The sequence below is a fragment of the Musca autumnalis genome, unplaced genomic scaffold (genome assembly GCF_047663935.1).
Source record: "Musca autumnalis isolate F117 unplaced genomic scaffold, ASM4766393v1 scaffold_5, whole genome shotgun sequence".
Taxonomy (NCBI): domain Eukaryota; kingdom Metazoa; phylum Arthropoda; class Insecta; order Diptera; family Muscidae; genus Musca; species Musca autumnalis.
In genome coordinates this window covers 102,652,277-102,680,183 of record NW_027412088.1, presented here as the reverse complement: position 1 = coordinate 102,680,183, position 27,907 = coordinate 102,652,277, and the positions used below count along the sequence as shown (strand labels likewise).

At 35.7% G+C, this 27,907-nt stretch overlaps 1 protein-coding gene across 1 annotated transcript in view; it reads right to left on the bottom strand.

The window, feature by feature from the left end:
- Positions 1-370: 370 nt before the first annotated feature.
- Positions 371-27,907, bottom strand: part of tor (tyrosine protein kinase receptor torso) — a 533,285-nt gene continuing 505,748 nt past the window's right edge. Inside the window, exons 16-17 of the mRNA XM_073992792.1 lie at positions 7,680-7,940; positions 371-1,052 (exon numbers count right to left, since the gene is read on the bottom strand). Of these exons, the coding sequence (XP_073848893.1) occupies positions 1,004-1,052; positions 7,680-7,940 (310 nt within the window). The 3' untranslated portion in view covers positions 371-1,003. The remainder of the gene's footprint in view (positions 1,053-7,679; positions 7,941-27,907) is intronic.

Genomic DNA, 27,907 nt, shown 5'->3' with positions numbered 1-27,907 from the left:
AAGTATATTCTTTATGATGGAACCTCTCCACACATGTGGATGATGGTGGCGCTTGATTTATCAAAAGCCTACAAAAGCACTAACCCACGCTGTTTGAGGACATCTTTATGATGGAATCTCACAAATAAATGAAATGACAAAATGAAACGACAAGCTTTTCATTTGAGATATTCCATCATAAAGAAGAATATACTTAATGAGGCTAAGCGAAAAACTATTTTCTAGTTTTAAGTGCATTTATAAATAAAACTTAACTTAATTTGTTTAATTATTGTTTTTTTTTTTTTAATTTCAGTTTCATATTTTCGAATATGTTTCCAAGAAAACTTTACGTACTTACCCTTTTTACATTAGTAAGAATATGCCATGGTTAAAATTGTTTAAAGTCTTTTTATATTTCTTGGCTTTGCCATGAGTTTCCTAGAACAAGTACACAAAACGATACATACATCATATATACTTAACTACTTACAACAATTAAAATGCTATTTAATTATAAATTATTTACAGGTGATTTTAAAATAATTACTTATTGACTAAAAACAAACATTGGATATGTAAATTATTCAACGTTTTTGTTTGATTTGAATCTTTCAAAGTACATTGTACATACATACATACATACAAATACGGATTAAAATACATACACTTAATAGTTAAATATACATAAAAACCACTTTGTAATATAAAGATGTACATATATATAGAATAGTAAGCACGTATACATATACACTAATAATATTTACTTATTTACACCCGCACATCCAGGCAATTCGATTCGAATAGTAAAAAGATGTCTCTTTAGAGTTGTCAGAGGCACAACGTCCGGCGTCTATGTATTCCGTAAGATATGAACATGCAAAAACGAAGGAAATAAACAGGAAGATTTATTGCAACTTTTTTATACAAGTCTTCATAATCATCATAATTCTTTTAAATGCCATTTGGTATCAGAAGTTGTTATGTCGTTCCTTTATGTTTTCTCTCTCTTTATTCTGCCAATTTACAGAGGATTCAAATAGGAATCATCATTGCATAATTGTTGTATGGGGCTGAAAAAATAAGAAAAATAAACAATGAAAAATATACAATACACTCAATTGTGAAAGATTTTTTTGCAAATAGAGAAATGGCAAACAAGAGTTAATTGAAAATCCCAACAAAGTCGGCACAAAAATTGTATAAATGATTACATTAACATGGATCAAATTTGCTCGTCTCATAAAACGTTTTTATAAAAAGGAAAACGTAAAAAAAAACAACAAAAATGCATGTCGACAATGTGACCTACATACAAGTTTTTTTTTTTTTTTTTTTTTTTTTTTTGTTCCACAACATCCCATACGGGACAAGGGAGACTTCTCTCATATCAATGAGTGCACCCCGATTCATATTAGCTCAATGATATGGGACCTACTGTTTATCGCCGAGTCCGAACGGCGTGCCTTAAGACACCACTTGTAGAGAAGTTTTTCAAGGCTGATATACTCAGGAAATGTCGCCAACATTACTGAGGGGTATTTTGCCACCGTTGAAAAATTTTTGATGTTGCCTGGCCGGGGAATCGAACCACTGACCTTCTGCGTGCAAGGCGGGTGTGCATACCATTGCACCACGGTGGCACCCACCTACATACAAGTGCCACAACGAAATAATGTTTTTAGACCCCAAGTATGTTTGGACGAAATCCGTTTCAGACGACTTGGAGTCGATTTAGCCATGTCCGTCCGTCTGTCTGGCTGAAGCGCACGATAACTCTCGAATGCATCACCCATTTGGGTCCAAAATATGGCTTTCGTAATATTTTTCCAAACTTTGTTTAAGTTCGAAGATAGGTCATATCGGCCCCTTCCTTCGGGTACCTCCCCACAAACGTTCAAAATTGTTCGCTAAAATTGTGCCCACGATAACTCTCGAAGGTAGTAACCGAGTTGGTCCATAGTTTGCACATCGTAATATTTCTACCACTTTTTCGGAAACATATTTCCAGAGATATTCACGGTGCGCCTTAACTAAATTTAAATGAAAGGTGCTTACACCTGGGAAGTTTTTGCGGTTTCTGAAACTACAGTGTTCATAGAAGAGAAAAAATCAAAAAAAAAAAACAAAAAATCGCCGGAGGGATTTTCATATAACTCGCTGTCAAAGTTTACATTTTTGGGTTTTCTTAGGTTTTCACGATTTTGCTTGGAAATCGTAAGCCCCATCGAAATGGGATTATAGAAAATTTTTTAGTAGTGAAAATTGTCTACAATATTGTCCTTTATGATGTTTTCGTAAGTACTACCATTTTTGAGATATTGAAGTTCAAATTTTGATAATTTACTGACTGTATCGTCTCCTTATAAAACAAGGTCATGACTGCAATTTCCCAACTTAAACTTATATATCTCAAAAATGGTACAACCTAGGAAAAAATTACGAAAACCAATCTTATAGAGAATTTTCACTGCTATAAGATTTTCTCTAGTCGCATTTCGATAAGACTTACCGTTTTCAAGCAAATCGTGAAAACATAACAAAAACCTTAAAAATGTGACCTGAACTTCTATATCTCAAAAATGGTAAAACCTAGGAACGAATCATAACGGTCAAACCCCTGGAGAATTTTCACAGCTACAAAATTTTCGTTAGCCCCATTTCGATAGGATTTCGGGTTTCCAAGCAAAATCGCGAAGACCTAAAATAAACCTAAAAATGTGAACTTTGACGTCGATTTATTTAAAATTTCCTCCAGCAATTTTTTCTTGTTTTTGGATTTTTCTCATCTATGAACATTGCTGTTTCAGAATCCGCGAAAACTTCCCAGGTGTAAGCTTTTTTCGTTCAAAGTTAGTTAAGATACACCCTGCATGACATTGTTTTATAGGCGGCCATACAGTTAGTACATTGTCCCAATTAGAGCCCGTGGTTTCCAAGCAAAATCTTAAAATCTCAAAAAAACCCTAAAAATGTGAACTTTGACCGCGATTTATTTGAAAATTCCTCCGGCGATTTTTTTGTTTTCTTGTTTTTTTCTCATTTGTGAACATTGTAGTTTCAGAAACTGCAAAAACTTTCCCCGAGGCTGAGGGTACATCTCTGCCGGCAAAGCCGACTGATACTTTTTTACTTGTCGAAATTACTATGTTTGGACGATAACTCTCGAAAAGACCAACCAATTTGGTCCAAACTTTTTGATCGTAGTAATATTCATTTCAGACATAGATCCGATTCGAAATAAAAGTATATTGGTCCACTCCTTCGGGTAACTTCAATCTCGGATCGGTTTGAAATTTTTTGCAACACGATGTCCTCGCGGCCTCTATTACGACGATACAATTTTTTCAGAGGTAAGTCCATACTTTCTGTGATAATGGACCAAGGGCTCTAAACATCCCTGCCGGCACCAACTAAAATAACTGTTGAACACAATCCCACGGCGGTCAGTGCTGTGCAGCGAAAACATCATGGTCGCAGCTATTCAGGAAACAAAGCTAACCATACAAGAAGCGAAGGAGGAGTATTTGCCTTCCTCATAAACCAGTCAGTAAAGTGTGGAATTGCCGAAGTAGAGCTGCATTATATTAGTTTGCTTTTAGGCGATAACCGTTTGGTGCTAGGGGACTTCAATGCTAATAGTGAGCTTTAGCAATTACCAGAGCAGTACATCGTTTTCCACATTTTACACGGTGAACGAAGACACTGTTACGATGATAAGAGGAGATTGCCACAGCTCGCCAGACATAACCATTGTGGCACCCCGTGTGATAAATTACGTGTTCTGGTAACCCGTTATATCCTTTGGTTGAGACCTCCTACGAACATCGTTTCCGATTTCATAACCTCTGATAGCCCGACTTCATAACCTCTGACCGCCGTACTTTTCAGAACCATGGAACCAATCACCGCTTCAGAGAGCTGCACATTTCCTCAGATCCTCGGGTAGCTGAAAGAATTTTCCGGGACATCATTACAGCTGCAGCCATTCGTTACATACCTGCTGGTCGAATACCCGATTTATAATTTCCCAGTAGCGTCGACGGGACTAGCGACGGAATGTGATGAGGTTCGTTACGAACCCTGAAAAAACGAGAGTTAGGAAACTTACTCTTGAAGTCAACAGTTGCCTACTAGGAGAATAAAAGTGGAAAACGTGGCCACACCACCTAAATCAATGCAACATTGGTTCAGGATTAAGTAAATTGTGGGCAACGGTTAAATCACTCTCGAATCCGGGAATGAAGTGTGACAGAACGGCTTGACAGTAACTGACCCAAGGAGGAGCGCCTATTATTTTAACCAACAGTTTATAGAGCACCCAGAGAGTGATAGGAGTGTCCAAAGCATTCCGCCCACGCGGAATATCAATGGTAATGCTTAAGCAACTGGATGAACCTGGGGTTGAGTATTTAACAAGTGTCCTCAATCTATCGTTAGCCATCCATGTTGTATCAGAAGCCTGGAAAGGATGGTCCCGCTACTGAAGCCAGACAAGGATGCCAGCAGAGGTGAATCGTACAGACCTTTTGTCACCAGTAGCGATGATTCTAGAGGCACATCGGCATAGATTCCCGAAAATGTACAGCACCACAACAGCATTACACGCCATATCCACACATATCTTAACATATCGAAGGCCTTCGACACCACGTATGCCAGTCGGTTGTAGAATTCAGAAATAAGAAGTCGAATCGGGCCTGAATTGATGGCATCCAATGCTACCCTGCATACGGATTAGGATATCACGACACGCTACTTTTGTTTTGCTGTCCAGCTAATCCCTCTCAGCTGTTTCCTGATTTTTTTATGGGCGCAGCCAGTCCATGCTGCATAAGCTTTGAATCTGAGCACAGAGGAACCGGAACCAGATAAAGGACTAAAATATGCGCACGAACATTTTTTTCTGATGAGCGCAATAACTTGCGAATTGAGCATCCGAATTGGGCGAAAATTTACACATCGTAAAATTGTTGGTGGAGAAGTTTTGTGACCACTGGGAATCTCAATTATCAAATAACTGTAGTTAAATTCTCCAAATACCTAAAATGGGGAGGTACCACTATATGGGGCTGAATCAATGGACCTATATTGGACCTCAAATCTACAATTTCCTAAAATCGGGAGGTATTGCTATATGACGATTTTAACCAAAACATAGACCTATATTAACAATTTTTGGTGGATAAGTTTCGTGACTGCAGTCAAAAATGTATCTCAAACCCTCAATATATCTAAAAGCGGGAGTTACCGTTATATGGTGGCTGTACCAAAACATGGACCCATGTTGACGATTTTTGGTAGAGAAGTTTTGTGACCACTATGTGGACGATTTTTGATAGAGAAGTTTCGTAACCACTGGTAACAGTTAAATGTAAAACTATAGCTCGTTCGGATAATTGTAGAAAAAATCTTAAAATACCGAAAATCGGGGGATACCGTTATATGGGGGCTGTATCTAAACATAGACCTATATTGCCGATTTTTGGTAGAAAAGTTTCGTGACTACTGAAAACCTCAAATGTCAAATTACAGGTGGTTAGTTCGGTTAAAAATTGTAGCTAAAACCCCCAAAATACCGAAAATCGGGAGGTAGCGTTATATGGGTGCTATACCAAAACATGGACTCAATTTGACAATTTTTGGTGAAGATAATTTGTGACCTCTGGGAATTTAAAACGTCAATTAACAGTTAGTTCAGTCAAAAAATGTTGCTAAAACCCACAAAATACCGAAAATCGGAAGGTACCGTTATATGGGGGCTATACCAAAATATGGACCTATATAGACGATTGTTGGTTGACATATTTTGTGGCCTCTGAGAACCTCAAATGTCAAATTACAGGTGGTTAGGTCAAAAAATTTAGCTAAGATCCTCCAAATACCGAAAATCGGGAGGTTCCGTTATATGGGCGCTATACCAAAACATGGACCTATGTTAACGGTTTTTGGTTGAGATATTTTGTGACCTCTAAAAATCTTAAAAGTCAAATTACAGGTAGTTCGGTCAATAATTGTAGCTAAAATTTTAAAAATAGCGAAAATCGGGTGGTACCGTTATATGGGGGCTATACCAAAACATAAACCTATACTGCTGATTTTTCGTAGAGAAGTTTCGTGGCCACTGAAAACCTCAAATGTCAAATTACAGCTAGTTCGGTTAAAAATTGTAGCTAAAATCCTCAAAATACCGAAAATCGGGAGGTACCGTTATTTGGGGGCTATACAAAAACATGTACCTATGTTGACGATTTTTGGTGGAGAAGCTTCGTGGCCACTGAGAAATTTAAATGTCAAATTACAGCTAGTTCAGTTAAAATCCTCAAAATAGCAAAAATCGGGAGTACCGTTATATGGTGGCTATACCAAAACATGGACCTATATTGCCGATTTTAGGTAGAGCAATTTCGTGGCCACTGAAAACCTCAAATGTCAAATTACAGCTAGTTCGGTTAAAAATTGTAGCTAAAACTCTCAAAATACCGACAATTGGGTGGTACCGTTGTATGGGGACTGTACCTAAACATGGCTATACCGAAATATGGACCTATGTTGAATAGTTTTGTGGCCACTGGGAGCCTCAAACGTCAAATTACCGCTAGTTCGGTTAAAAAAAAAAAACTTAAAAATAACGAAAATCCGGAGGAACCTTTATATGGGGGCTATTCCAAAACAAAGACCTGTGTTCACAATTTTTGATAGAGAAGTTTTTTGACCACTGGAAACATCAAATGTCAAATAAGAGGTAGTTCGGTCAAAAAATTTAGCTCAAACCCTCAATATAGCTAAAAGCGGGAGATGCCGTTATATGGGGTCTACACCAAAACCTGTATTGACAATTTTTGGCGGAGAAGTTTCGTGACTGCTGGGAAAAAATGTAGCAAAAGGGCTATACCAAGGAATATTTAAACTTAATAGGGTCGCAAATGATTATTTCAATGCGTTACAAACGGAAAACAAACTTAATATACCTCCGTACTACGGTGGAGGATATAATAAACATAAATAGTATTTTCGTAGGTAACAAAATAAGTTTTGAAAGCTTACAGGGTAAAAACCATAATCCTTCTAATATTGCCAGGATGAGGATGGGCGTTTTTTGGAATATTCGGGTCATTTTCGATAGAAGTACGAAGAATTAAATTATAGCTTTGTAACGGATATTACTTTAGTGCTAGAGGTGTATGTAGGAGCGACCCTTAATATTAGGACATTTCGGGACCCATATCTTAAGAAGTATTGGCTTGCTGGGGCAAAAAATATGATGTTGTAGTTAAGATCGACTACCTACGCTATTAAAATTTCAACATAATCCGAGAAGTGGCCTTAAACTGGATTGGTGTTGAACGACAAGAATTGTTTTGCACAAATGGGATCGATGGTCCCTTTTCTAACGACAAACTCAACCTCTGCAGCACAATTCAGTTTGTTTCAGCTTATGTCATTTTGGCTGGGCTATAACCCTATATTCCATTGCAATATCTATAATAGGGTTATATATAGGACTTTTCGTGTCTCTATGTTTTTTCGCGTCTAACTCCCTTGCAAAATGTTTTAAATTCAATTCAAATTCAAAAATACTTCTGAGTACTTCTGTGCTGCACCATTTGATTGCCCTCGAATTTTCAACATCGATACCCCACTTTTTTCTGGGTTTTTATTAGTTAATGTCGTAGTCCTCTTATACTCTCTTTACTTACCTCTCCCTTCTATGTGTTTCATCTGCATTATCCTCATGCTTCTGTCTGGAGGAGTTGTCATCATTATTATCTCTTTTGTCGCTATCATCCATAAAGACGAGGTTTTCATTAACTGAAAACTTTGTAGGATAGGTGGTCGATGGTTGTGGTTCAGCAGTTTGCTGCTGTTCATTCAGCATTGCATTCAATTTTTTTATGATTTCACTGAAAGTTGGTCTTTCATTTGGCGTACTATTCCAACAGGAGTACATTAAGTCATAACTGCAAAGAAAATATATAAAGAAACAATAAAAAAGCATGTAAAAAGTCTTTTGGTTCGGTCGAACTTTTTATACCCTCCACCAAAAAATATTCTTAACCAAAATGGAATAAGTAGTTTCCTAGTCTGTCCACAATTTTAGGTGCAAAAATTGTTCGACCACGGATAATCCAAATCGCTAAATTATGTAATCTAATTTAAACAAGTGAGCCAAGGCTATAGTCGGGTCGGGACCGACTAAGTGATACCCTACTCCACTACCCCTGTGCATTAGCTTTTGACTGGTAAAATTCAAAATAGTAAAATTGGGATAGCTTAGCGCCTTTGCTCTGAATGTTTTCATGTTTTCCATATCAATAAGCAGATTCAACCAATCCTATGGAAATCAATGTATTCGATTAGTAGTAACATATTATAATGCCATAGCCATGACCATAAGAAACCAATTGGGGTTTGGTTTTCTATGGTTATGGCGTTATGGCGTTATGGCTATGTTACGTCTAATAATACAGGCCAATTTTGTTGAAACGCATTTAAGTGCATCGCCAATACAACTCAAATAAAAAAATGAAAAAGTGGTAAGTAAGTAAGCCCAGGGGGCCCCCTCGAAAAGGTTTGGTCGAACAAAATTTTTTGAGATACTTTAACAAGTAATTACCTTTTTGTTTCTCATAAATATTTTTTTTTTTTTATTTTGGAGATCTTTAATGAAATATGGTTTTGAAGTGTACTTGTGTGTAGTGTACTGAAAATGTACTTCATTTACAAGTTTTGTAAGAAATATTTTCAAATTGTTTGAAATTTTCAACTTATTTTGATTTACTTCTTTATGTCATATCGTTCAGTATCAACAAATAAACGAATTCGAAGTTCCGTAATGAATATAATCTATATTTGCTATGTCATTTTTGAGGTTTATGGTATCCTGTATCCAAAAAAATATTACGGGTTCAATACTGTGAGAATGGAACTGCGTGAACTGAAAATTGAAAAATTTACCATATATCAAGGGTTTTTAGAAATTACTTTTGACAAATTTGTTGTTCAGATTATGGTATTGAAGTAGTATTGGGTACCATCGGGAATAATATAAACCAACTTATGTCCATCTTTAGAAAAATAGTACAATTTGTGTATGGTAGACGTTGCAAAAATAACTATTCACAGTTTCCCTTCGGTTTTTAGGATCTTCATTTTATCGGTTTCTTGAAATCCGATGCCTCTATTTGAGGCAAACTATTTCAGTTTCTCAGCAGATTAATGAATTATTCCAATGAACTTTTTAAAAAATACTTATCTTTTCTAATTCTGTCGTCTCTGTTTGACTTAAGTATAGTACACATTGACAAGCAAAACTGACAGTCATCGAGGTCTATTTCGTTAATATCAAAGCCTAACTGAAATTTTTCTTTTGTAATCTCTAAATAATGCCATATATAATGTATTTCAAAAATTTTTAGCTAAATAAAATTTCTTATTTGCCGGAAAATTGTCCTAAAAGTACGTTGACTGTCAGTTTTGAATGATAGTGTGTACTCCCCTTTATGGCCTGTTTCTCTAAGACGATTCGAATTCAAATTCGTTCGAGTTACTACCAAAATATTGTTCAACTGAAGTTTGGTAGTAGTTCGAACCATTTTGTATTAGAATCGTCTTAGAAAACCAGACCATTAATTGCTTCATATTTTTCGCTTTTCGCCAAAAAAAATGCGTTAGGGTTTTAATTATTTTTAGACGTTATTTTAATCACTTTTATTGTATACTAGCAAACTGCCCGCTACTTCGTATGCGGAAAGGATATTCAAAACAAATAAACAATATACACTGAATATTTTATTGTACTTATACCAATTTTAATCAATACTAGCAAATGCCCGCTACTTCGTATGCGGAAAGGGAAAAATATATATATGAACAATATTTAATATGGAAGAGGTGAACACTGGCGATTCTGTTGTACTAAAACCTATTTTTAATATCATCATTTAATTGATTTAATTCCTTTTAATACTATATACTGTAGTTGGAATTTCCAAAAAAAAAAAATATCTGCCGTATCGCACACCTACAATATTTTTTATTTCGAATTACCAAAACTACGACCTCATATCACAGATATACACCAACAGCTACTCATATTACTTATTTCAGACTTGACTTCTGGTTTTACCCCTTCACTAACACAGCATTCCCTCCCAGTACGAGTTTCCAAACACTAAACTTTATCTCAATTCAAGCTTCTAGCTTCAGCGGTTTCACCAAGAACCCAAAAATTCTACGAATACCGAAAATTCTACGAACCTAATTTTCGGAATTCAAAATGGCCACAAAAATTCGTATATCACCATATAACGGTACCCCTCGACTTAGTGTATTTTAAAAATAGAACAAATCTATATTGCCAAATTTTCTTTAAATTTGGACCTTGTATACTAAGAGGATACAAAAGTTTCATTTAAAAAATATCTACTTCAATCCACTTTTATTAGAAGAGATCTTTTGAAGACTTAGGGTATTTTGAAGATTTTATGCACATTTTCCGGCCGAAATTCGGAATTTGTGGCAAGAAATGTTAGAAAAAAACTATTTTACAAAAAATTTTACTTAATGTGCACGGGTATGTTAACCGTATATAACGGTACATTTTTTGATGCATTTCAATTTAAGCCTTTTTATTATCAGGGATTAATAACCTTCTAGTTAACAAAATTATCGCATTGAACCACGTTTTCAAAACAACTTAAAAAAGCAAAAAAAAAAAACATACATTATTTAGAAACACCTTCGCGTTAGCATAAAATCAATAGAACAATATTCAGTACAATTTTTCAAACTCCGAACTTTATCTCAAATATCAGAATGATCTTCTTAACAAATATTTTTCCATTTCGTAGTTTTTTGTCCAATTTATATAATCCAAGCTTTGTTCCTACACCCAACCCAAATTTAGTACCATTTAGTACTTTTTGTTCCCCTATATTATGTATGTATTTTTCACTTTAGCCGTTTACACAAAACCAAAATGGTTTTGGTACCAACATGTTACCAAACTTTTCGTACAAAAATTACTTCTAATATTCAACATAAATACCAACCGCAATTCACTTTTCCAGCTTTATCTGTTCCTCTGAAACCAATTATAATACTATTTAGTACTTTTTGTATAAATAAGTAAGCACTTTCAAAACCTCCTTTCAACCTCCTCTCTAAACACCAATTTCTAATCTAATACCGAATTTCAAAATTCCAGTTCTACCCCTTTACAAGATCACAAATTGAACAAAATTCTATACCATATAGTAAATACAAAAATGTACTAAATGTTGTACCACTTAGCACTTTTCGTACACGACTTTCCAATAACTACTTTCATATATCTAGATTGCAGATCAATTTAGCACTTTTCCATAAGTACGCATTTCCAAAACTAACTCAATCCTACACTCCAACAGTAATCTTTTCACGCAAATACAAATTGTATCGAATTTAGTACCATTTAGCACTGCTTCGTTCACATTAGTACGATTTTCCAAAGCTACCTCCATATCTCAATTCTAGATTCCAACAGTAATCTTAATTCCAAATTTCAGGATTCCACCTCTATCCGTTCACCCAAATCCGTTTCGTATACTTATAGTTACTTTCTTATAGTTACTTTGTTACTTTCCATTTGTGACCCTCATTCCAAATTTTAGGATTCCAACTCAATCCATTCACCAAAATTAAAATTGTACTGAATTTAGTACCATTTCGTACTTTTCGTACCCTTATAGTTCGAATTTCCAAAAAGCTTTCATTGTTACTCTTCATCAGTGGCCCTCATTCAAAATTTCAGGATTCCAGCTCTATCCGTTCACCCAAATCCAAATTGTACTACAATTAGTATCATTTACTACTTTTCGTGCACTTATAGTTCGAATTTCCAAAAACCTTTCATTGTTACTTTTCATCAGTAACCCTCATTCCAAATTTCAGGATTCCAGCTCTATCCGTTCACCCAAATCCAAATTGTACTAAATTTGGTACCATTTAGTACTTTTCGTGCACATATAGTTCGACCATTAGTGACCCTCATTGCAAATTTCAGGATTCCAACTCAATCCGTTCGCCCAATTTCTAATTGTACTAAATTTAGTACCATTTCGTACCCTAATAATTCGAATTTCCAAAAACCTTTCATTGTTACTCTTCATCAGTGGCCCTCATTCTAAATTTCAGGATTCCAGCTCTATCCGTTCACCCAAATCCAAGTTGTACTTAATTTAGTACCATTTAGTACTTTTCGTACACATTAGTACGATTTCCAAAACCATTTAATTACATCAACGCCACTTCCCAACCTTGATTTCCATACCAAATTCCATGGTTCTAGCTATATCCGTTCAAAATATACAATTGGTACTAAATTTTTTAAATTTTAGTACTTTTCGTACACTTATAGTTCGAATTTCCAATAACCCTTTGGTACATCTTTCTAACTCTCCATCAGTGACCCTCATTCCAAATTTAAGAATTCTAGCTCTTACCGTTTGCCTAATACAAAGGGTACCATATTTAGTACCTTTTACTACTTTTCGTACACTTCTAGGTCGAATTTCCAAAAACCCAGCCTTATCTCACCCCTACACACCAACAGCAACCTACACCCAAAATTTCAACTTTCTAGCTTCAGCGGTTTCGTCTGGGCGCTGATGAATCAGTCAGTCAGTCAATCAGTCAGTCAGTGAATACCTCACCTCACTGCTCTTTTATATATATAGATAGATGTCGGTATAAAGTATAACACTTTTTATAACACCAAATTTTACACACTTACATTTAGATTTGATTCTATTATAATCTTTCTTTGGTATTAAAACGTCGCATATGTAAACGTTCACATATATGACGTTTTGGGGCAAAAAAACGAATTTGAAAAGTTCGTATTATATGTCTGTAGATTTTTGTTATCAAGGTGTAGACATTTGTTTTTTTTTTCACGAATCGTTAATTCTCATGGTATTGTTTCTATTTACTATTCTTATAACCCCACCGTATAACAGAGAATATGTTAAGTTTGTTAATCAGTTTGCAAGTACTCGCTATAAGTGTTTTCGACCCCGGTAAGAATATGTATACAAATCATGTGTCCAATACTTCGTTCAAATAAAATGTATACTCCCTTGTCCCGCCAGGGATGTTAGTGGAACAAATATTATTATACCTATATTATTCTTGGTATTAGAGCTTTACCCATGAATTTAGTACATGGGTAAATAATTTAGTACATATCGTACACTTTTAGCAGGTGTGTGAGGTGTGCTTATGGCTCCATCCACCTTCATATCTCAAGCCTAACATCTAATTTTAGAATTCCAGCATATTTTGTACACTTTATTACTTTCGTATGTTTGTAAAACCACAGTAGCACAGGCCTCAATACAAAAATTAAACATTCTAGCTCAAAATCGGAATGGTACAAAATGTAATATTTGCATTCACACAGGCCCAAGTTTGAAAAAATACCTCTCCATATTAATCGTACAACCAATCAACAATTTTTATTTCCAGCCCTTTCAGTTAACCGAAATCTAATAATTGATATTAAAAAATAATTATATTAAGTTTTTTGCATACGTAAATACATTTTTAAAAACCTCATACCTTTGTCCGCACCAAACAGTAACTCTTATTAATATGTACTTAATATCAGAAGTCCAAGTGAACATCTCTGCTCAGTAACAAATTGTTGCTAATTCTGTACAGTTCCCCAAAACCTGTGAATCAGATGTTTCAAACATGTGTATACACACAATATTAAATTTAGTACGATTTAGTACTTTTTGAATACTTAGGTGCATAGTGTACATGTTTCTAAACCAATCCCTATATCTCAACCATCACACCAGCACATTATTCGAAAGTCTGTGTTTTTTTATTTTTCACACTAACAGTGATCTTAATACCAAAATCCGGAATAAAGGTCTATATTTACCAAATAACAAAAGCAAATACCCAAAATTACCTCTATATCTTAATACTTCACTCCAACAATAATATAAATTTTGTACTTCTGGAATCCAGCGCACTCCGTATCTCCAAATCCAAGATGTACCAAATCCAAGACCACCCATATTCAAATTGTACCATATTTTTTACCACAGTTCGAAAACTTCTTCAATTTTACACTCCAACAGTCATCTTAATTCAGTATCTCAGGTTTCCTACCCAAATTAAAATTGTATCAAATGTAGTATCATTTATTTCTTTACGTATCCATAAGTACGAATTTCAAATACTATTTTACTTCTACACTCCAACAGTAATCTTGAACCCATATCTCAGGATTCATGCTCTATCTGTTCACCCAAACCCAAAATGTGCAAAATTTAGTGCCGCAGAGTACTATACTTCGTATCCATAAATACGAATTTCCAATATTTCCTCAATCATACACTCCAACAATCCCAACCCAAAGTTGTACCAAATTTAGTACCATAAAATACTCTTCGTACCCCTAAGTATGAATTTCGAAAACTTCTTCAATCCTACACTCCAATAATAATCTCAAAGCCAAATTTCAGAATTCCATCTCTACCCGATCCTCCAATTTAGTACATTTTGTACCCCTAAGTACAAATTTTTAAAACATCTGTAATCCTACATTCCAACAGTATTTTTATTTTATATCTAAGATATCCTGCTTTATCTGTTCACCCAAGTCCAAATTGTACCAGATTTAGTACCGTCCAGTACTTTTCGTACCCATAACCAAAAATTTTCAAAACTACCTCAATCCTACAACTCAACAGTACTCTTAATTCCAAATCTTAGGATTCCAGCTGTATCCGTTACGCCAAATCCAAGTTGTACCAAGGTTAGTACCATTTAGTACTTTTCGTACCCAAAAGTACGAATTTCTTAAACTTTCACAATGCTACAGTCCAACAATAATCTTAGTTCAAAATTTCACTATTCCAACTCTATCCGATCACTCATATCCAAATTGTACCAGGTTTGATACCATTTAGTACTTTTCGTACCCATAACCATAAATTTTCAAAACTACCTCAATCATTCACTCCAATAGTAATCTTAATTCCAAATCTCAAGATTCCACCTTTATCCGATCACTCTATTCCAAATTGTACCAAATTTGGTACCATTTAGTACTTTTCGTACCCAAAAGTACGAAGTTCCAAAATACCTTTATACTACACTTCTACAGTAATCCTAATTCTAAATTGCAGGATTCCAGCTCCATCTGTTCAAAATGTACCTTAGTTGGTACTATTTAGTACTTTTCGTACTCATATGTACGAATTTCGAAAACTACTTCCATATCTCACACCTACACTCCAACAGTAATAGAAATTCCAAATTTTAGAATTCTAACCGTATCGGTTCGCCAAATTCAAAGTGTACCAAATTTAGTACCATTTAGTACTATTCGTACACATGAATGCACATTCCCAAAACCATATATCAACACATCTTCCAGACCTTGATTTACATTCCAAATTTGAAGATTTTACCTCTATTCTTTCCCATAATACGAAATAGTACTAAATTTAGTACGTTTTAGTACTTTTCGTAGACTTGTAGTCCGAATTTCCAAAAACCCTTTGGTACACCTTTTTATCTTTCCATCAGTGACCCTCATTCCAAATTTCAGAGTTCTAGCTCTACCGGTTCGCCCAAATGCAAATTGTACCAAATTTAGTACCATTTAGTACTTTTCGCACACAAGAGTACACATTTCCAAAACCACCGCCTTGTATCAACACATCTTCTAAACCTTGATTTTTATTCCAAATTTCAAGATTATAGCTCTATCCGTTCACATAATACCAAATGGTACTAAATTTGGTAACTTTTAGCACTTTTCGTACACTTATAGTCCGAATTTCCAAAAACCCTTTGGTATACCTTTCTATCTTTTCATCAGCGACCCTCATTCCAAATTTCAGAATTCTAGCTCTTCGCGTTTGGCTAATACTAATGGTACCATATTTAGTACCTTTTGGTACTTTTCGTACCGTTCTAGTACGAATTTCCAAAAACCAAGCCTTATCTGTCACCTTCGGACCAAGAGTGACCCTCACCCAAAATTTCATGATTCTAGCTTCAGCCGTTTCGTCTGGGCGTTGATGAATCAATCAGTCAGTCAGTCAGTCAGTCAGTCAGTGAATCAGTCACTCTACTCTTTTATTAATATAGATTTATTGTTATTTTAGAACTGTTCGTACCGCTTTAGTTCGATTTTCAGAAAGATCAGCCGTATCACACACATACATGTTAACAGCAAGACCAACATTGCACACCAATACTCACACTAAATCCAAAAATACAGATTCCAGCACTGTCCCCACGCCCAACAACAAATTGAGTGCCATTAAGTACTCTTCGTACCCATAAGTACGATTTTCCAAAACTACCTCAATCCTTCACTTCACCAGTAACCTTAATTCCAAAAAAAACAGGATTCCAACGCCATTTAAATTCTACCATTTGGTATATTTCGTGCCCATAAGTACGAATTTCAAAAACTACCTCCATGTCTCAATCCTACACTCCAACCGTAGTCTTACCAAATTCCGTTCCCCCAAATACCCAACGTTCTACTCTCCAACAGTAGCCTTAGTTCAAAATTTCTGGATTCCAGCTCCATCCGTTCTCCCAAATCGTAATTGTACCAAATTTAGTACTTGTCGTACCCATAAGTACGAATTTTCAAAACTGCTTCCATTCTACTCTCTAATTCAAATTTCAGGATTCAAGCTCTATTCGTTCGCCAAATCGTAATTGTACCAAATTTAGTACCATTTAGTACTTTTCGTACCCATAAGTACGAATTTTCAAAACTACTTCCTTTCTACCCTCCAACTGTAGCATTAATTCAAAATTTCAGGATTCCAGGTCTATCCGTTCAATCCAAATTGTACAAAATTTAGTACCATTTAGTACTTTTCGTACCCATAAGTACGCATTTTTAAACCTACATCCATTTTACTCTCCAACAGTAACCTTGGTTCAAAATTTCAGGATTCCAGCTCTCCAGTTCGCCCAAATCATAATTGTACCAAATTTAGTGTCATTTAGTACTTTTCGTACCCATAAGTACGAATTTTCAAAACTTCGTCCATTCTATTCTCCAACAGTGGCCTTAATTCAAAATTTCAGGATACCAGCTTTATCCGTTCGCCCAAATCATAATTGTACCAAATTTAGTACCATTTAGTACTTTTCGTACACATGTGTACACTTTTCCTAAACCACCTCCTTATGTCAACCGTACATTTTAACCTTGATTCTCATACCAAATTTCAACCTTTAACCTTTATCCGTTTACAAAATTGGTACCAAATTTAGTACACTTTAGTACTTTTCGTACACTTATAGTTCGAATTTCTAAAAACCCTTTAGCATCTTTACTACACTCCATCAGTGACCTTCGTTCCAATTTTCAAAGTTCTAGCTCTACCGGTTCGCCAAATACAAACGGTACCATATTTAGTACCTTTTAGTACTTTTCGTACCCTTCCAGTTCGAATTTCCAAAAACCCAGCCTTATCAGACCCCTTCGGCCCAAGAGTGATCCACATCCAAAATTTCAGGATTCTACCTTCAGCCGTTTCGTCTGGGCGTTGATGAATCAATCAGTCAGTCAGTCAATCACTTTACTCTTTTATTAATATAGATCTAGAGACATATAGCCTACATAGGCTCAGTTTTAGAATACATACATGAAAAGTAGGAGATAATAATGAAGAAAAACTTATTGTTGTGCGTCAAATACTTCTAAAATCTGCTATATGTAGCATACCTATTGTATGTAGCATAACTATTTTTCGTATTGTATAGGTGTAATTTTGCCCTTAGTCATTAGGCTAATCAGGTTATATACACTTTCATACGATACAACTGTCCCTAATCGAAATTATGGTTTTAGACTCCACATTTGTTTGAATCCTGATCAGACAATCTGCAGTCATTAAGCCCAGTCTGCCTTTCTGGCTGGATCACATGACATCTCTCAAACGGATTAACTGTTGTTTTTTAAACTTAGCTTAAGTTATATTGGCCCACCCCTTCGTGTATACTAGAGATGGGCGCGTGCCTAAAAAATTAGGCAAGAACATGCACGAACACGGACCAAAAATTTTATGCACTTTCACGCACAAACACGGCGTTTTTCGAGAAGGCACGAACACGCACACTCACGCACGAAATTAAAGAAAAGATATATCGATATAGTTGTACATTTATTTGTTCAAAAAATTCATATGTTCTAAAATATACATATTGCAAAATTTCTTATAAACAAACATTTACATGTTCTTATTTAATAACATTATTTTGTCCAAGTTAGAGCTCAAAAGTCTAGTTCGTCTTTCGTTGAGAATATTTCCAGATGTGGAAAAAAATCTCTCGCTCGTTGCTGAGACTGCGGGTATAGCCAAAATTTTCCTGGCTAATTGTTTTAAATATTTTAGGTTTGACTGTTTCCAAAAGTTGAAAACATCAGTCTGGCTAGATACGGCACTCGCTAAATATGTATCAATTTCTGTATCAATTGGAGAAACTTTTCGTCTTTTTGCCAAATTTTGATCCAAAAACTCTGAAAATTCGTGTTAATGTGGCATTGTAATTTCCTCCTCATCATTAGAACACTCTATGTTCTCACCATGTATATCAAGTAACATTGCTTTTACATTAGCTATTACGTCATTTCTTTTATCTTCTAATAAGAAATTCATCTCCTTAAACGGCGGAAATAAAAACGTCCCTATAAGATGTGCCATTGCTGGTACAAAGCGTTTAAGCAATGTAAACAATCATTGCTTTCAAATCTTTAATTTTTGCTTTTTAATCTTTCATGAATTGGTATCAATTGAGCAAAAAAAGTTTTTCAGACCAAAGGGTAAAAATATGCATAGTAGGGTATTTTTCCGAGCTTAATTTTTCGGAACACTCTTTGAAAATTTTGAGAAAAGCCAAAAGAGGTTCTAACATTGAAAACTTTAAGTCAGATATACGATTCAACTCATTCTTTTCTAGCAAAATACTCTTAATCTTATTCTGGACTTGGTATATGCTGTCAAGCATAATATATGTGAATTCCAACGTGTTCTTATATCTTGTTTTAATGTTTTCGACAATTTGTTGTTTAGCTCCGATTGTTTAAAATATTGTACAAGCTTTTTTGAGCAGTCAATCAGTTTTCCCAATTCGGGAAGAGGGTGTTTTACAATAACATCATCCATAACTAAGTTCAAATTGTGGCAAGCGCAAGATATACGTTTAAATCGAAAATAACGTTGAAACCATTGTCGGTTACAAATACAGAATTCCTCAACTTGTCGTCAATATCAAATTTAGCAAGATAAACAACTGATATCAAAGACAATATATTGCGTTAACCCGCTGAGTTGTTTTTGTATTTACTTCTCTCTCATGAACAAAGCAAATGGCAAACAAACATCATATTTTTGTTTTTTTTTCACTCATACTCTGGCCTCTTCATAACAAAACGGCAAAAAGTACCAGACTTCAAATTTTTTGGTCGGTTTTATATACTTGTTCGATTTTCTTGTTTAGTATGGTCTCTTGCACGACTTCTTAAGGGAGCCCAAAAATTTAGCACGATCGTGACACATAGTGCAGGTCGTATTTATTCGTGTCGTGCAAAATCGTGTCGAACAAAAAAACACGATCACGCACGGCCAAAAATTTATTCCGGCACGACACGCACAAACACGGCGATTTTCGGGAAGGCACGAACACGCACTACTCACGGCACGACACGCGCCCACCTCTAGTGTATACCCACCACAAAAGTTGAAAGTTATCGCTGAAATTGTGCGCTAATATCTAATTTATATGGTATAGAAGCTATAAATCCTACGGTGACCAAATAAAATAAACGGGCGGGCGCGATTACTATCGAAAGAAATGTCTCTCATAATAAGATCCACTTGCATAATGTACTAAGTCGGCACATTCCTTCAGAAACATTCTCCACAAAAGTTAAACCCTTTTGCGCTTTATTCCAAATCAAATTTATTGAAAAAAGATAAGCTTTTATTCTTATTATACTTCTGCAATCGTTAATCGATATGTTTGTCATTAATTTCATATGTCCAAAAAGGCCACAAAATTATGAAAACTCCCAGAAAACAAATTTTGGGGAAAAAATATTTTGTGTTTGAAGTCGATTTTCAATCCGTTTACAGATAGAAGTCTCAATTAGCACAGGCGGCAAAGCCGACTGATACGTTTATACTTGCTTGACTTTGGGCTCAAGTGATTAGTCGGTGTGGGCAGAGTACTTGTTGATTAGATATTTTCTACAAAATATTTGAATTCTAGTTCCAATAAATAGCAAAAACGGTATCATGTAGTTAGATTCTCTAACACATTTTTTGGTTACCGACAAAAATCGGTAAAATTAAAACCCAAAATTATGAATGAACAAATAAAAGTTGACAACACTGCTGCTATCAGTAGGACATAGTGACAACTTTATTTTGGGTTCTAACGACGAATTTCATAAACTACCAAAAATATAAGCATTTTAATTTTAGCAAATTTTGTTGGTAACCAATAAATGAGTTAGGGAATCCTACTGCAGAAAAGTTGTTAATGTCATCGAGTTCAAAAACTTCTTCTCGTACAGCTAATAAATAAATACCACTTATTCTGTGACATTATATCAACGACATATCGAAACGAGAACCTTCCAGATTTTTTCGACTTATAGTATTTTGTCAGGATTTGGCTATAAGTTTGACGATTGGTTTCTGATATATTTATTCCAAGTCCAATGTGCACTAGCGCATGCACGTATTACAATATACCAAATATCATTAAGAGATTTATGTGATTTGTGTGTGTCCAACTAAAAACTTTTTAAAAATGGGATTGAAATTAGAGGGCGATATCTCGATATGCATTAACACGTGGATCTATTTTAACCACTTCAACCAAAAGGAATCCCAAAATCCGTATTACAGCTGATATTCTTAGAAATTAAGGTAAGATCTTCGAATACTAACAGCGAAAACAACAGCAGTTCTCTGCGTAAATTACAAACCAAGATGGCAATTATGAGCGAATTTGGTTGGAAATGTATAACAAAATACCCGAACGTGGTCTGATATGGTTAATTTTCAATTCAAAATATCCAAGAACTAATGCATAATACATATTACTCTGTACCAAATTTTAAAATTGTATCTTAAATTTTGTGAACTCTATCTCTATTGATTGTAAATACATACTTTGTCTCAATTATTCATAAAAATCAACTAACAACCTTTAAAATAGCGTTACGTTACATAACCCTACACACACTCCCATTGGCGAATTGGGGAACGTTCATCATAGATATCTATGGCGGACATCGGGGAAATAAAATACCCGAGGGTGACCAAAACATAGCCTAAGGGACGGCAGCTGGTCCCTTAGTACAAATGTCAAGCAGAGGCTTAGTAAGCTGGTATGGTTGCGTTTGAAAAACAGTTGGCGTTGTGGGATCCACATCTACGGCTTCTGTACAGCGGATCAAACGATTCGCTATACAAATGTTTACACTAGAACAGGTGGGACGGCACCTGCAAGTTGGCAGCCCCAACATCTTCATAGGGAAGAGAGGGCCAATCACTCTCTTACTCGAAACTCAATCGATTACTGAAACTTCAAATAATACAGAAAACAACACCAAAATAATGATGACGACCTTAAGCACACGGAAACGGACAAGAATCGCTCAATGGAATGTAAGGACGCTCCGGGAACCATCAATACTAGCACAATTAGAAGCTCAAATTGCTAAATTCAAACTGGATATCACAGGTATCAGTGAAATGCGATAGAACGGAAGTAACGAACTAAAAACTGAAGAAGGGAACCTTGTCATGTACTGCGGTAAGGAGACTAGAGGCGAAAGTGGGGTCGGATTAGTAATCTCAAAACAAAATCGAACATCTCTCATTTCCTGACTTGCCATATCGGATCGCAGAATCACTGCAAGATTCCGAAGCAACGCCAAAAAATGTGTCTCCATTATACAATGCTATGCTCCGATAGAGGATGCCGACCCCTTAATAAAAGACGAGTTTTACAACCAACTGAACGCAACACTACGAAACATCCCTAATCGCGACATAATTGTGCTCATTGGAGATTTTAATGCTAAAATCGGAACCGAAAATAAGGGTATTACGCACGTAATGGGAAAACATAGCCTAGGCATAAAGAACAACAACGGTGATCGTCTTATAGAACTCTGCCAAACATTCGACCTCATAATTGGTGGTTCCATATTTCCTCACAAACACATTCACAAATACACTTGGACATACCCAAATAGTCAAACCCATAACCAAATTGATCATCTTTGCATCAGTCGCAAATGGAGAGGCTCCTTACAGGACGTGCGCACAAAACGAGGAGCAGATATGGACACTGACCACGAACTTTTAATTGACACGATTAAAATAAAGCTCCGTCATAACTATAAACGAAAATCGAAGAAGATAGGTAGGCAACTCGATGTGAAGATACTTAATAACAATAATCAGAAGAAAGAGATGGTCAGTGAACTTCTAGAAACATGTATACCCACTAACAACAAACCATGGGAGGAAACAATGAACGCGTTGAAAACAATCGCGGAAAAGGAAATAGGATACAGGAAGAAAGACGCAAGAAAAATCTGGATATCTGACAACACCTGGAAATTAATACACGAAAGGAATATCCTAAAGGAAAAACTACTCGGAAACGTCAATACCAACCAGTAATGCAAAATAATAGCAAAAGCGGTTAAAAAAGCAGCCAGAACCGATAAAAGAAAATATATCGAAAACATAGCCATCGAAGCTGAGGCTGCAGCAGGAGCGAACGATGCCAGGAAAGTCCACCAGTTAGTAGGCCGATTATGCAACAACAGTGTACGAGCTAGTTGAGGACTAAAAGATTCCAACGGACAGATATTCACTAATCCTGAGGATCAAATCCATCTATGGAAACAACACTTCGAACGTATAAGTAATATTGATCATGACAACAATGAAAATTTCCCTATTCATCTGAATGTGAGTACCCCATTTACGTTTCGATAGATGTACAATACGCCCACCGTAGAAGAGATAAGAGACGCCATATTAAAACTAAAGCGCAATAAATCACCAGGAGAAGACGGCATACCCCCCGAACTACTCCAAACAAATTCCACCGCATCAGCAAAAATATTAGAACCTTATGTAAAAGACATTTGGGCAAATGAGCAATTTCCAACTACATGGTCGAAAGGAGCCATCATAAAACTGCCAAAGAAAAATGATTTAACTGTCTGCGATAACTGGAGAGGCATAACCATTTAAACACAGTTTACAAATTAATGTCCATCCTTCTAAATGATAGATTGCAGAGCATAGAGAAGTCTCTGCGTGACGAACAAGCAGGGTTTCGACCAAACCGAAGCTGCTTAGATCAAATTAATACACTGCGCATAATAATAGAGCAATCCATAGAATTAAAAACTCCACTGTATCTCATATTTGTAGATTTCAAAAAAGGCTTTCGACTCTATCAACCGCGATGCTACATGGGCAACACTAGCAGCAAAAGGGGTGCCGCAGAAAATAATAAATAATATCAAATCAATGTACGGCCTCACAAGCGAATCCTTCCATACGAAAGCTGGAGTTAAGCAAGGTTGCCCCCTCTCCCCCTTTTATTTGCAGCAGCTTTGGATGAGATTATGTTATATTTATGTTCCAAAAAAGAGGTATTAATTGGACCTTTGACCGACAATGGGAGGATCTTGATTATGCCGATACACACATATCGTCTGCTCCGTCGGAAAAGGTCGTAAGTCCCTCTCAATAAATTTTTCAGGAGGAAGAAAAAACATTCTAGCGCTTTCTGTATTAAAGATTTTATTATGGTGGTAAAGGCAGTATGCTTCGTTTATTTATTCCGCTTCAATACCTGTACTTTGTTTGATAAAGTTCCGTCGCGTTTGGGAGATAATTGGATGTCTTTGGACTTACGACCTTTTCCTTGTACAGTTTTGTATTTTTGTTGGGACTTACGACCTTTTCCTACAATTTACGGACGTTTTTAAAATAAAATATTTATACTTTACAAAACAATGTGGAAAGGGTATTATAAGTTTGTTTTGTCCAATATTCGTGTAACATCGCGAAGTATTCGTCGTAGACCCCCTCCCCTTGCCATTTGTTCATATCTTGACGAGATAAAGCGATCTAGCTATGTGGGTCCGGCAATCCATTAACAATTGTAATAAAACTCCAGGCCTCAATTTTGGACCGATCGTCACGAAATTTTGTGGAGAGGTCGGGTTCCGACAAGAAGTGACCCCATTAGATGTTGGTTATGATCGAAAGATGTGAAATGGACCAAACCCACAAATTGCAGTAATATTTCGATCGGAGCGAAATTTTAAGAATGATTTGAGTTTAAGACAAATAATTAGCTTGCAATTTAACATGGTGATGAGATAATTATTAGCGGGTTTAATGAACCAAAACTTTTGTGTGAAATCTTATATATAAAAGACAATGTGTGTATGTTCCGCATAGACTCAAAAACAGTTGAACCTATTTTTTGAAAATTTCAGGGAATATACAAGGAACAACCGAGGTGAAAATAGGCTTGAAGCTCGGAGGGGGCGGGGTCAGGCCCTATTTTTTTAAAAATCGCTTTTTTGCAAAAGTTATGAAGTATCGGTCAGAAAATTAATTTGCTAGGCAACGGTTGTTGAATCTCTGACCCTAAGAACTTATTCCATGTAATTTTCAGATTATGCACAGGGATGTCCCTTGGTGGAAGTAGGCTATATATTTTGTTGAATTTCGAAGGAGCGGGTTACACCCGTGCCCTATTTTTTAAATGCGCTATATATATAAAACTTACAACGATTCCGTTTCCCCAATCCTGGGTACATATTTTAGCAATAAGACCCGACCAGAGTAATATTCTAAGTCGGTATAACCATGACCGTCTGTCCGTCTTTTGAAATTAAGATACAACTCGCAATTTTTAAGATAGATCTTCGTGATTTGGTATAGAAGTTTCTATTACTTCTAGGATGTTTGGTATTGACGCCTTCATATAGCCCCCATAGAACGGTACCTCCCTATTTCCGGTGTTTTGAAGGTGTGGCCTCAATATTCCTGCGAAATGGCTGAAATTTGGTATTTATTCTTCGTTTCGGGTATAAAATTTTCTCCATAAATTTGTCTATATAGGTCCACGCCTTCATAAAGCCCCATAGAACGGTGCCTCCCAAATTTCGGTATTTTGAAGGTTAGCCACATGTTTACCGCAATTGCTGATATTTGGCATTTAGTCTACTTCATAAACGAAAGGAAACTAATTGAAGTAAAATTCAATACAAGTCATGGTGGAGGGTATAACAAGTTCCGCCTGGCCGAATTTAACGACGTTCTTACTTGTTATTGATATTCACTTGAATATCCCAACTAATTTGCGATGCAAAAAAATTTAATTGACATAAGAAAAGGTAAAATAAACTGTTTCAAGGACCAGCAACGTGGACCGGTTCGGCTAATATTTAATATAAAACATGACACGTTGTACTTACGACCTTATAATTTTGCCTTACGACCTTCTCCTTCAATTAAATTTCATGATTAATTCCGTTAATGTACGTGGTTTCTTAGCTACATTGTAGTTCCAAAATTTTCTTTTGTTGACTTCCCAAGTATTTCTGCCCCAACTCACTGCATCTTTTGTTTTTGTCTGCAAACCATGTAGAATCTTCAGCATGTAACGTCTTCCTGCGTTTAGGAAGTTTATCATCAGAGCTTTCAGAATCACCGTGAAAACCATAGGGAACTAGACCCATGACACCATAGTCTAATTCCATTCCAAATTTATACTGCTCTTTGTTAGCAAAAATCATGATGCCTTCTTAGTTTAATATCATTTCAATCAATTATTATTTTAGAATCATTTAATAATATAAACATGGCACTTACCCGTCCGTTAGAAGGTATTACTTTATTAAATTCAGAATACAAACTAATCTCGTTATGTGAATAAATGTCCCTAGAGAAACCACAAATTACCAGTTGATAAAGTTAAGTAAGATATACGACAGTAAAAATTTTGATTTTTTTTAACAAATTTTTCAATATATGAGGTATTTAAACACATACAGCATCCCAATTTGTATCAAAGAAAAGGCCAGAAGTCCATCTTTCATAATCAGTTCGCTTATAGGGGAAAATAGATTTCAAATGTAAATTTTCGTTGCAATATAGAAATTATCACATTTTTGTTCAAAAGTTTGGTCCACAGGCTCCGCCAAATATCATCCGATTATCTTCCAAAGGTGTAGGCTAGTTCTTTACATTGTTCCCCAACCATGGATGACGTTAAACATTATATCTGAACTACATTATATCTGTATTCTTTTCAAGTATAAATTTTCCTGTGGACTTACGACCTTTTCGTACTCAAATTTGTACGTTTTGTGGACTTACGACCTTTTCCGACAAGGGCAAAACATATAGAAAAACGCGACATACTACCATTTTCTTTATATCATACGACGTGTTTTCACTTGTACTATCATCCTGTAACAAAAACGCGATTTCCAAAAAAAGTGGACTTACGACCTTTTCCGACGGAGCAGACGATATGCTTATTGTCACACAATTTCAATCAAATGCAAAGCAAATTAGACAACCTCATTAAAATTGCAAGGACTGTCGGCTTAGAAATAAACATTGAAAAAACATATTCGATGCGAATAAATAATATTAGCACAAACAGCTTTATGATTGACAATAATCCCATAAAATATGTCAAAACCTTCTGCTACCTCGGTAGCATCATGTCAGCAGATGGTGGAGTAAGCGACGATGTTAACAGTCGGATAAACAAAGCCAGATCAGCATTCGGTCGCTTGAGAAGAACGTGGAAATCAGCCCACATCTCAAAAAATACGAAACTTCGATTTATTAATAGCTGTGTCAAATCAATATTGCTGTATGGCAGCGAGACTTGGCTAATGACCAAAAGCTTGGCGCACAAATTGCAAACATTTGTAAACAAGTGTCTCCGTATTATACTGAAAGTGTTCTGGCCAAACACTGTATCAAACGACGATCTCTTAACAAAGACAAAGGAAGATCCAAAACTTCAAAAAATTACCAGACGACTATGGAAATGGATTGGCCATACACTGCGCAAACCGTCTAACAGTGTCACCAGAATAGCCCTGGAATGGAACCCACATGGTAGCCGTCGACCCTGACGTCCAAAAAATACTTGGAGGAGAACCATTAAAAATGATTTAAAAAAAAAATAAATCTTTCGATGAAATAAAATTAATATGTCAAGATAGATTAACATGGTAATGTATTATAGAAGCCCTATGTTCCCAAGTGGAATAATAAAAGGGAAAAACCCTACACGATATTTTAAAATTTCATGATTTTTTGGTCAAGTTGACCCCCCCAAATGAAATCCTGCGTACGTCCCTGTCTACGACCATTATTTCGATGCGTTACAAACTTTGGGGCTATACCATGGTGGGATAAGAAGGTGTTACATCAAATCATGTCAAACGTCAAATTTGCTCACAATGAATTACTGTGAATTGCTTGTTTACATTTTGTATGTGATTTTATTATTCAAATTGTATATCATTTGGCCCACATTGTGGTATAGCCTGTGGTATATAACGGACCGGATAAATAAAATTTGATATTTGGGGTTTCTAGTGGTCAAAAAAACTTCTCCAACTAAAGTTGTGGGTACTGGTACTTTCATAACAGAAAGAAAACTACTTATTCCATATCATTTCAGAATATTTCATTTGTTTTATTTAAATATGTAATTTGATGTTATATTTGTATACCCTCCACAATAAAAAGACCAGTAGTGCGATTCTCTAACTCATTTTTTGAGTTACCGACAAAAATCG